The sequence below is a fragment of the Sinocyclocheilus grahami genome, unplaced genomic scaffold (assembly GCF_001515645.1).
Source record: "Sinocyclocheilus grahami isolate Dianchi unplaced genomic scaffold, SAMN03320097.WGS_v1.1 scaffold226.1, whole genome shotgun sequence".
Lineage (NCBI taxonomy): Eukaryota > Metazoa > Chordata > Actinopteri > Cypriniformes > Cyprinidae > Sinocyclocheilus > Sinocyclocheilus grahami.
In genome coordinates this window covers 505,122-517,453 of record NW_015505405.1, presented here as the reverse complement: position 1 = coordinate 517,453, position 12,332 = coordinate 505,122, and the positions used below count along the sequence as shown (strand labels likewise).

Genomic DNA, 12,332 nt, shown 5'->3' with positions numbered 1-12,332 from the left:
CATGAGCTTTGAAAAGGCAGCATCTTCTTGAACATGTAGAATTACTTGAATTGTGTGAAATGCTCAGGTTTTTTTAAAAAGCTATTAGAAATAGTTTTAGCTGCACTTGAAATTGAGAAATAGATGATTATGCCTTAGAGGTAGAGATTTGAATTATGCTCTTTTTAGGTGAAAGGATCACTTATTTACTTTTTTTGCAATGACTGAGCACAGATGATTTAAATTAATATTGCTCTGCATAAGTTTCAACTTCTGATTTTGGTGGATTTGTATTGGAAAAATGTAGCATAGTATGGTGCTACTGTGTAGGTATGAGGCGTAATTATTCAGAAAGACAAAGGGAAGTTTAATTGCTAAAATGATTTTAACTCCTAAAATAATGATCATGAATGGGGTTGGGTATCGTTTGAATTTGATCAATTCCGATTCTTATCGATTCTAATGCTGCGTTCAAGTCCTCCTGGGACGTTACGAGTTGACAAGTCGTAATTACGTCGTCAGGTGCGTTCAAGTCAGTTTAGTCGGCACAAGATGGCAGTGTACCTTCTTTTAATAAATTACAAAGAAAATACAACAGGGTCTGTTAACTGTGCTTATAAAAAAATGAAAAGCAAAGAATTCGCATCAGGTGTGTTTTGCATTTTTAATAATGCGTTTCAACAAATGCTAAAATACAGAGATTAAAAAAAGCTGTTCGCTATATGGCAAATCCAAAAAATGTTCACCTATAGGTGCAAAAATGATAGCATTTTTTTTAAAACTGGGATTTCATTAACTAGCTGCGTAACAAGAACATGACCGATTTAAGTTTATAGGACAACTAAACTAAATTTAAACAAACATTTACCGTCAACTACAGACGTTGCATCCATCGATTCCGCCATGTTTCTCATTGACACGCCCCCAACTCGGAAACTCGGGGCTTAAAGAAAATTTCGAGTTTCCCACTCGTAATAACGACTTTGTGGTGGCGTCCATGTGCGTTCAACTCGTAAATACGATCTATCCGACATGACTTGAACGCACCATCAGTTTCGATTCCAATGTGGTAAAAAAAAATGGAGGATATCAAACATATTTATTCTGTGTCTCTTTGCAAAACATTTAATTGCTTCTGAATACCTTGAACAAAAATCAGCTGGCCGCATAACAACTGGAACGTTTATTTTATTTTATGGATGTGGTTTTCTCACAATTCTGAAGAAAAAAAAACCATTAGGCAACTAAACAAAATCTCATGGAATTTAGAAATGAAATGATTCAATGACTCACTCAAGATTTACTTGTTTCATGGATGAATCGGTGTTTTTTGAATGAATCTCTTGAATGAATGATTCAAAGACAAATACATTTTAAACAGCCCCTTTTTGCCACCTAAAAAAAAGATTGATAGGCGGAATTGAATTTTAAATTTTACAACAAGTGTCCGATTCTGGAATTGGAATTGATTTTCGATTTCCAACCCAAATCATAAATGCACTGGATTAATTGTGGGTTTTTCATATTGATGGTATTTATTAATAAGTAATTGAATAGAAAGTGAATTGCATACTGTACGGATTATTATTTACAAATGATTGTAGTTGCATAAAATAGATTCTTTTTTAGATGCACTTTAATTTTCTGATATTTTAAACTCATTAAAATGCATTCAAAACTCTCATTCTGACTCTTATTTGCTAAAAAAAAAAAAAAAGCTTTTAATGTTTCTGAAATATACAAGGTGATCAGATTTTAACGATATCCAGTGGAGTTTCATTAGGCAAGAGTAATAGAAGGTTTTAGCTTTATTATTATTAAGACACGGTATTAGGCTCCCAAAAATGAAATCAAATAAACATCAGCAAAAGATGATAGTTAAAAGCGAGTCAGTCCATGGCTGATATTTAGAAAATCAGGACTTTTATCATCGCTCATTCAGTAAGGTTAGCAGGTTTAAAGATGCACAGGATGCTGTTGTGGAATATATATACATATTACACACACATATATTACATAAACATGAATATATAATATTTTATTATTATATTATATGATATAAATTATTCGCGATCATTGCCCAGCACTAATATATATATAGGATACAGGGGTATATTATAGGATTTAGATAGTAGTACTATAATATTTATTAAAAAAAATATATATATTTTTTTAATTTATTTTTTTTATATAATGTAAAGTGCATTCAGTGCGATATAATCCATGCTGCATACTCCGATACTGTAGGTGGCGGTATGCACCTGATAAGTCATGGTTGCAATCCGCCATAAAACTAACAAGAAAAAGAAGAAGAAGAAGAAGACGGTTAGCTGCTGAAGCGGAATCTCAGGTGTTTTGATGAAGTGTAATGGAGGCTGTTAGCCACCAGCACTGCTGACAGTTTTGTTACTGTCTTAATCCTGCTTTTAATCACTCAGTCTCACTGTCAGCGCCTCTACTGTAAAGGTAAGACTGTAGTCTCTGTGGTTATGAGCTGGATATTTATTCTGAAACTCTATTCCGCGGTTATTGATCAGTTCTGTGTTGTGACGCTTCACTCCATTAGCTTTAGCCTGTTAGCTCCGCGTATGTCGTGTTTTATTATATAGTCGCACTGTGAAGGTAATCTGTCTCCGTTTCAGTTCATTTCTCATGGATAGCACTTTGAGGTTTTGTTGCCTTGAGAAACACAAGTGATATTTACATTGATCGCTGTGTCTCCAAACCTACTGACAGCATTTTGGGCATCATGTATAATTCAAGCTACGTTTTCTTATTTGGTGTCAGTTCAGTTTATTCCGTCAGTAATGAGTAGAGTTAACTTGTTTCACTGAATCTCACTCAGTCTGTCAGGTGCTCGTTCATAAAATATGTTAAATAAGTCACACTTTTCCTTATGAGGCCGCTGTGTGATTTCCGTCTGACAAACACAGACTTTAAAGGGGTCATATGATGCTTTTTTAAAGATTATTATTTTGTATTTCTCTTTTGAAAATAACAAATGGAAATAGATCACAAAAGTATTTAATGTTCTCAGTTTGTACATTCTTTACATTTCTTTTGGACCTGGGGTAGAGAATTTGGGAACATGGTGAAAAAAAAATCTTGTTGGTTTTTACTTATGAATAATACTACAACAGGGATAGTAAATAAAGTGAATGAAGTAGCCTATTATTAATACGCGACTAATATTAACATTATTTGTCCCACAGGGGAAACTGTTACTAATGATGGAAATAAACTGAAATATTATTGTAATCAACTGTCATCCATACGTATTAATTTTAATAATATTTATAATTCATATGATTTGACATGTAATGTTACATTATTTTGATTTGGGACATCGGAGATCGTGCTGCGCACGTGTACATTCAGGAGGACACAAACGCAACTGTCACCTCTCATCTCTCTCATTGGGATTAAAAAAGGTGACCTCTGCTCTGTAAACATCCATGACAGTATTTCTCTTTTGAAAATAACAAATGGAAATAGATCACAAAAGTATTTAATGTTCTCAGTTTGTACATTCTTTACATTTCTTTTGGACCTGGGGTAGAGAATTTGGAAACATGGTGAAAAAAAAATCTTGTTGGTTTTTACTTATGAATAATACTACAACAGGGATAGTAAATAAAGTGAATGAAGTAGCCTATTATTAATACACGACTAATATTAACATTATTTGTCCCACAGGGGAAACTGTTACTAATGATGGAAATAAACTGAAATATTATTGTAATCAACTGTCATCCATACGTATTAATTTTAATAATATTTATAATTCATATGATTTTACATGTAATGTTACATTATTTTGATTTGGGACATCGGAGATCGTGCTGCGCACGTGTACATTCAGGAGGACACAAACGCAACTGTCACCTCTTTCTCTCTCTCGAATAATTAATTCAAGTATAATTATAATTAATGAATTCAAATAAATGTGATCTTACCGCACTATTTCATCTCTTTCTGATCTGAAGGGGGCAGAATGCTGAGCTAGCCAGCTGTAGCTTCACGTCAGGTGGTTCTTGCCTTCACATCGTGCATTAAAATCGTTCAATGTACAGCTAGCCGTGCATTATGCCTTATGTATTCGCTCTTTAGCAGCAGTTTTTTAGAGCAATATTTAAATGAAACCCTGGTCATTCTTGGTGTACCCAAAATGGTCCCACACTATCGACAGGCATTTCTCTGGTGGAAATAAAGCTTCCATGTTTGGTTCCTCTGCCACAGTTAATCTAATGCATGTAGTAGCCTCCGTGCCTCTGATAAGCACGTCATTTTAAGCTGGTTGCACCACTATTGTAACTTTGTTTTCATTTTGTGCAAGCTGCAACAGTTCCGTTCCGTGTAACAGAACCACTCGGTTTAGTGGAACCTTTACGACTAATTAACCGTGACGTTTTAAAGCGCGGTTAATTGCGAAACCGGTTAATCGCTGCATCTCTAGTTAGTTAATACATGAACTAACACTAACTAATGGAACCTTATTGTAAAGTGTTACTGTTGTATCTCGGCCATATATTGTCCTATCCTAACAAACCATACATCAATGGAAAGATTATTTATTTATCTCAATTCTGAAAAATTGACCCTTTTGACTGGTTTTGTGGTCCAGGGTTACATATATTATGTTATGTTATATACTGTATATGCTATATTATATTTAATTTAATTTTAGCTTTATTTCAATTAGCAATTTTTTTTTTTAGTTAATAACAAAAACCCTGAACTCATCAAATTCGCTGTCTTTGTCCTACAGGAAGCGTGACAACATGATGAAATAACTCTTAAAGCCTATGTCCTGTTTCTACTTCCTGTTGCAGGTTGACAGCCAGTAGAACCATGGAGTCCATGCTCAATAAACTAAAGAGCACCGTCACCAAGGTGACAGCTGATGTGACCAGTGCTGTCATGGGCAACCCTGTCACACGGGAGTTCGAGGTGGGCCGACATATCGCCAGCGGGGGTCCAGGAATGAGCTGGAGGATCTACAACGGCACCAAAAAGTCCACCAAACAGGTGTGTGGGTTATTCATTACAGTCACTTCTGTTAGTCTTTTTCATGTATACAGTATCATATATAATATGACATGATCACGTTTGATGTTGGTAAGTTGTTTGCAGTGAAAGAGGAAGTATTTAACCTAGAAAATGCACAGCACAGTTTTTTGAATGATGTAATTGTCATGACTTTACAGAATGTTCACTTGCTGTATCGGGGCAGTTCTTGCTTCCTCACATTGCCACAATCTTGTGTTTGTTGATCACGTGCATGTGTTTTTAAATGAATTTGTAGCCATCAAAATAAAATTGTTTAGATGGCTAATACAGATTTTGTTTGAAATTGTGGTAGTCTTGGAAGCGTCATTTAGAATGGGTTGCGTTTTTAATAAATAAATGTAATGTGTAATGTTGAATGTACAGATATTTTTGCAAAGTGAAAAATTCTTTTTTTTGTCGAATGTACAGATATTATTGCAAAATTAATATGAATGTAAATCTTTTTCGACCATAATTCTGTGTTGCTAGTCATACTTCGCTGTCATGCCTGGTTAGGATAAAAAAAACACCTTGCATCAAAAGCAAATAGATTATAATCCGTGTTCACATACTATAGTAATAACTATAAATTTTTAATTATCGTTCTAGTTCTATGAGATTAGCGAAGTTTACAGCTATAACGATAATGACACAGAAGAACGATATAATTTGAAGCACTTTTTCAGAATGCTTTTCCTCCAGCTGATGAATGATAAAAACATTGACAGCCAATCAGAATCCTTTGATGTAAACAGGCCTCAACTGTCATGGAACTTCAGAAGTGATTGATTTTAAATGCTTTATTGATAATGCATGTGCACCACACCAATTGCGTTCCTTTAGTGAATTTGGTGATAAAACAACAAAGTGGCTGCGAATAAACAATGTTGGCAGTGGGCACAATTTATTCTTGCTCATTTCCCGCCTCACAGTTCATTCAAGTAGTATGACATTAGCATGTTGCTATGCTGATATTTTCTTGAGACTCTTAATAAGCACAAAAATGTAAAGGTTTTGTACTGCATAAAATATTTCCTTCACTTCCATGCTGCATCAAACCATCTTGCATGACAGATTTCATTGTAGTGCGTTCTGGGATTGGTTTATTTAGTAAGCATACATGTGATGCTGCTTTATATTTTGGTCAAAATTAAGTATCTTAATTGCATTAATAACTGGATACATATATATTATTTGTTGAATTTGCAGATGTACAGATAGTTTTGCAAATTAAATATAAATCGAAATAATTTTTATAAATGAATGTTGAATGTACAGATAAACAGATATTATTTCAAAATAAATATACATTTAAATGTTTCTAAATAAGTTTAGCAAATTAAATATAAATCTAAATATTTTTATAAATTAATGTTGACTGTACAGATAAACCGATATTATTTCAAAATAAATATACATTTTAATATTTCTAAATAAATTTGTGGAATGTACAGACATGAATTTGTTTGCAAAATAAATATAAATGTACATTTTATGAATTATTTGTTGGAATTGATTAATAAATACATTTTTGATTTGATTTCATTTAGGTTCTTTGTTAGAATGTATGCATTTTATTTTATTTCGTTTGAATTTATGTATGTATTTTATTTTGTTTTATTTTTTGTGTACGTGTGTGTGTTCAGCCGTTAAAATTTTACACTGCTATAAATTAGCTTTCTGTTTCCCCCAGGAAGTGGCAGTCTTTGTGTTCGATAAGAAGATCATTGATCGCTATCAGAAGTTTGAGAAGGATCAGATCATTGATTCACTGAAGAAAGGAGTTCAACAGCTGACGCGATTACGACATCCGCGCCTCCTCACGGTTCAGCACCCACTGGAGGAGTCCAGGTGACAACTTGCTGTGACACAGACTGTGTTTTAAAACCTAGTGAGCTGTCTACATGGACAGCATTTTGCCCAGCTTAGACGAATATGCATATGATGCCCAAAAATGTTTTCTAGGTCAGCTCATTACTTTTTGAACAAAGCCAGTGTTATCATCACTGCACTTCCTTTTTTATATCCACTTTGATTTATTTTTGCTTTATGTAATAAAACTGATATGAAGGTTCAGAAGCAAAGAATCTACTCTCGATAAAAGAGTTCAGAGCTTTTTCTTTATTTAAGAATTGGCTCCTGTGCTGCTACAATCAATATGTGTCTATGTGGATGCATGAGATCAGAAGCAGCAGTTCATCTGTGGAAAATCTCTCCTGAATAATACATGGCTCTCTTAGGAGATGTGAGACTTAAGCTCCATTCCAGAATCTAGTCTTGCTGTCTACAGTCTACATGTTATCCTCACTAAACACGATGCAATAAGATTCCAGGACAAGCAATTTGTCTGTTCACACCAGACGCGACAAAGCTACAAGACACAGCCAAACCAGTTACAAAACACATACACGTGCAATGAAATAGATAAGTACATAATCAAATGAATAAAATTAAGTAGTTTAAATTGTTAAAAAAATACAATTGAAAAAATCCTTGTCATGAAATCATCTTGTTTGTTGATGTAGAGTTCACAAAGTTGGACGTACTTGTGTCCTTATTGACCTTTTAACTATTAATGCTTTTTTTCCTCTATCACATATTTTAGTAATCATTCTATTGCATATTTTAGTAGTCACATAAATTACATACCATTCAAAGGCTTAAAATTCATCCTCTGAAAAGTGTTTTGAAATCTGAATTGAAATGGTACTTTAAATTCTTTTAGAGGGCTCCTTCCCCTAGTGGGTGGTGTTAGGGGTCATATTACAAAATTTGATACAGTATTTTATAATCAAACCTTTTTGTAATTGAGACCAAATATGGCTTACTGCAGGTGAGGCCTTTCTTATACAGTTAAAAAGAGGTACTTTTTTTCTTTCGAGTTAGTAGAGCCTCCGTGTAAAAGTGATATGTCATCTCAAAGTTACAAGGAAAAAATCTGAAACTACAGCTCTCACACATTTTAACCTAATAGTATAGCATATAATGCAATTTAACAAATACATTTTATTTTATTTCTTATATTATTTTTATATTAAATGGTTGCTTTTTTGAAAAATATAAAACCGAAGGGTTTTTTCTTCATTATTTATTTGCAAATCTTTATTTTTTTATTTTTTCCCTGCAAATCTTTTTCCACATTATCTTATATAGGACCAAAAAAATTTCTGGATAATGCATCCAGATGTTTAACATGTTTTATTATATAATACAGTAATCAAAATAATGTTTAAATACTAAAAATTATTATTAAAAAAGTTACATTATTTAATAAACTTGAAAAAATAGTACAATTAAAATAATGTCAAGTCACCTTTATTTATATAGCGCTTTTAACAATACAGATTGTGTCAAAGCAACTGAACAGCATTAATTAGGAAAATAGTGTCAATAATGCAAAGTGACAATAGTAAACACTCATTTTTCAGTTAAAGACAGTTCATCATTGAATTCAGTGATGTCAACATCCAGCTCAGTTTAAATAATATCTTTGCAATCATGTCAACGATATCGCCGGAAATGAAGTGTCCCCAACTAAGCAAGCCAGAGGCGACAGCGGCAAGGAACCAAAACTCCATCGGTGACAGAATGGAGAAAAAACCTTGGGAGAAACCAGGCTCAGTCGGGGGGCCAGTTCTCCTCTGGAATATATCTTTCTCACAGACATCACTGGAAAGTTTGTAGTTCGGTCGGATACGTCAAAAACAAGTAAGTAAAACAATGCACAAGTTACTTAACGGTAAGGGAGGGAGGGAGGGAGGGAGAGAGCACGCGCAATTCTGTTGTGTGATCTTTGATGTTCACTCACTTAGCACACGCATCATTTGGATTAAAACTAAATCGTAAAAATAAAACCATTCATAGGGGCATTCACTATAAATGTCATTTATTTTTAACCTTAGGCATACACGACTTTCAGGCGAAAGTGAATCTAGCAGCCTGTGTGAAATGCGCTAGGCTATACTATTCTGCATCAGTACAAATACGTGCGTGTGTTGTGCGTGTTTTGCTTGCTTGATTGTTTCTGCATTATATGAGTGGTTTTGGAATATAAATCGCAGCACGTTTCAGATGAAAACAAAAATGTGACTTCTATTTCTGAAAATATCACAATTAGGAGATTTATAACGAGTGGTTTCCTGCATTATTACAGCAAAGCGCATGATTACAGTACTAAGCGGCTGCAATGGAGCAGCTCTAATGCTATTAAATTAAAGATGATGTACATGGAGCAAAAAAATGAACAGTGAAAGTAACAACTTTTAATGGGCATAATTAAGTGTGAAAATAACAGAAGGATATACAGTCAAACCAAAAATTATTCAGAAACCAGATATCATTTTTGATAATTTTTTACTAGTGGGTGCAGGACACTATAGTTCATTTATGTAAGTGAGGATAGCAAAATAAAGTAAACTGTGACAAATCATACCCAAAAATTCTTCATACAGTGGACTACAAGTAAAATTGATACAAATTTGGGTCCAGAAATTATTCAGACCGAGTCTGGGAAAACACTGAAGTTGAGGTTTGCATGAAGCTGGATGACAGCATGCCCAGGAGACTACAGGCTGTCATTAAGGCTAAGGGTTGCCCGACTACGTATTGATAGTTGTGTAAATACTGTCATACTAACAGCCGTCTAATTTTTGGTTGATTGTAATCCATTACATACCTTTCTATCAAAGTTATCTTAACATTATCAAGCTGAATTTGTTCTGACTCCGCTTAACTCTGAGTTCTTGTTATATTTTATTACCATTTTCTAAACTATAGCGAATAAACTGTGATAATGTGACAAATGTTGAAGGTGTCTGAATAAATTTAGGGTTGACTGTATCTATTTGATAAATAAAGTTAACCAACTAACATTATACATACTCTTTTGGTTTCTGTACCCAATATTTAAAAAATGTACAAATGCAATAAAAATATTGGTATCGGCAAGTACCAAAAATAAAAGTATCGGTATTGGGCGAGTACTGGAAAAAGTGGTATCGGTGCATCCCTAGTAATTATGACAATATATATTGTTGGTAAGGTTTGTGTCTCAAGGTTGAGCTTTCAAACTATTAATTAATAATAATAATATTGTGACAGAAGTGCTTAAATTTGTGACATGAAAATGCATCCAAAAATAAATAAATAAATAAATTCTTTAGAGTTTGGGTGTCAATGGTGGCTATTTTTCATATGGAACCTCAATTTTTGTGATATCAACTTCAAATTTGGAACATAAGTATGTTGATATACTTATTTAATATCACAAAAATATATATATGGCTAACTAAGTTATGTTCCGAATTTGAAGTTGATATCACAAAAATGGAGGTTCCTGTGAGATTTTGTTTAGACTCCATATGAAAAATAGCCACCGTTGACACCCAGACTCTAAAGAATTGATTTAATTATTTATTTTTGGATGCATTTTCATGTCACAAATTTAAGCACTTCTCTTAATCTTGGATATTTATTTTATATAAAATAGAAACATTTTAGAATAATGTTTTCTTTACAATAAACTTAAATGTTTGCCGTCAGCTGCAACGTAGAGGAAATAGAAACCATTTATCATATATATTATATACCATAATTCTGTGTTGCTAGTCATACTTCGCTGTCATGCCTGGTTAGGATAAAAAAAACACCTTGCATCAAAAGCAAATAGATTATAATCCGTGTTCACATACTATAGTAATAACTATACATTTTTAATTATCGTTCTAGTTCTATGAGATTAGCGAAAATTTACAGCTATAACGATAATGACACAGAAGAACGATATAATTTGAAGCACTTTTTCAGAATGCTTTTCCTCCAGCTGATGAATGATAAAAACATTGACAGCTAATCAGAATCCTTTGATGCAAACAGGCCTCAACTGTCATGGAACTTCAGAAGTGACTGATTTTAAATGCTTTATTGATAATGCATGTGCACCACACCAATTGCGTTCCTTTAGTGAATTTGGTGATAAAACAACAAAGTGGCTGCGAATAAACAATGTTGGCAGTGGGTACAATTTATTCTTGCTCATTTCCCGCCTCACAGTTCATTCAAGTAGTATGACATTAGCATGTTGCTATGCTGATATTTTCTTGAGACTCTTAAGCACAAAAATGTAAAGGTTTTGTACTGCATAAAATATTTCCATGCTGCATCAAACCATCTTGCATGACAGATTTCATTGTAGTGCGTTCTGGGATTGGTTTATTTAGTAAGCATACATGTGATGCTGCTTTATATTTTGGTCAAAATTAAGTATCTTAATTGCATTAATAACTGGATACAAGTCTATGATGGGAAATAAAAAAAATGTTGCCTAGGTGGGCAGCTCACTAGTTTTGAAACAATCAGTACTTTACACAAACACTGGAAATATACAGAGAAAACGACTGTATATCTGAAATGTGGCTCAGAAATGTCTCCAAGGTCACAAACACAACCAGTTCCTACTTTCTGTGCTTTTATCTGTCTGTCATTACTGTTCTCACTGGATGTCTTTGCCTCTTTATCTCTAGAGACTGTCTGGCGTTCTGCACAGAGCCTGTGTTTGCCAGTCTAGCGAATGTGCTCGGCCAGTGGGACAACCTCCCTAGTCCTGTTCCCACAGACATCAAAGAATACAAACTCTACGACGTTGAGACCAAATATGGCTTACTGCAGGTGAGGCCTTTCTTATACAGCTAAAAAGAGGTACTTTTTTTCTTTCGAGTTTTTCTTTTTTCTGTCATCTCAAAGTTACAAGGAAAAAATCTGAAACTACAGCTCACACACATTTTAACCTAATAGTATAGCATATAATGCAATTTAACAAATAAATTGTATTTTATTTCTTATATTATTTTTATATTAAATGGTTGCTTTTTTGAAAAATATAAAACCAAAGGGTTTTTTCTTCATTATTTATTTGCAAATCTTTATTTTTAATTTTTTCCCCACAAATCTTTTTCCACTTTTATCTTATATAGGACCAAAAAAAATTCTGGATAATGCATCCAGATGTTTAACATGGTTTATTATATAATACAGTAATCAAAATAATGTTTAAATACTACAAATTATTATTAAAAAAAGTTACATTATTTAATAAACTTGAAAAAATAGTACAATTAAAATAATGTATTGAATAAATATATTTATTAAATATAAATAAATATTATTTTACAAAATAAAATTTTAAAAGGCAGTGCAACAAGTACAGGTGCATCTCAATAAATTAGAATGTTGTGGAAAAGTTCATTTATTTCAGTAATTGAACTCAAATTGTGAAACTTGTGTATTAAATAAATTCAATGCACACA

At 33.2% G+C, this 12,332-nt stretch overlaps 2 protein-coding genes across 2 annotated transcripts in view; both read left to right on the top strand.

Annotated features, from left to right (window-relative positions):
- Positions 1-12,332, top strand: part of acot18 (acyl-CoA thioesterase 18) — a 446,653-nt gene that overhangs the window by 248,564 nt on the left and 185,757 nt on the right.
- LOC107597030 (SCY1-like protein 2) overlaps positions 2,306-12,332 on the top strand; it is a 27,700-nt gene continuing 17,673 nt past the window's right edge. The window contains exons 1-4 of the mRNA XM_016287935.1: positions 2,306-2,445; positions 4,812-5,007; positions 6,722-6,879; positions 11,550-11,694. Coding sequence (XP_016143421.1) covers positions 4,831-5,007; positions 6,722-6,879; positions 11,550-11,694 — 480 coding nt within the window. The 5' untranslated portion in view covers positions 2,306-2,445; positions 4,812-4,830. The remainder of the gene's footprint in view (positions 2,446-4,811; positions 5,008-6,721; positions 6,880-11,549; positions 11,695-12,332) is intronic.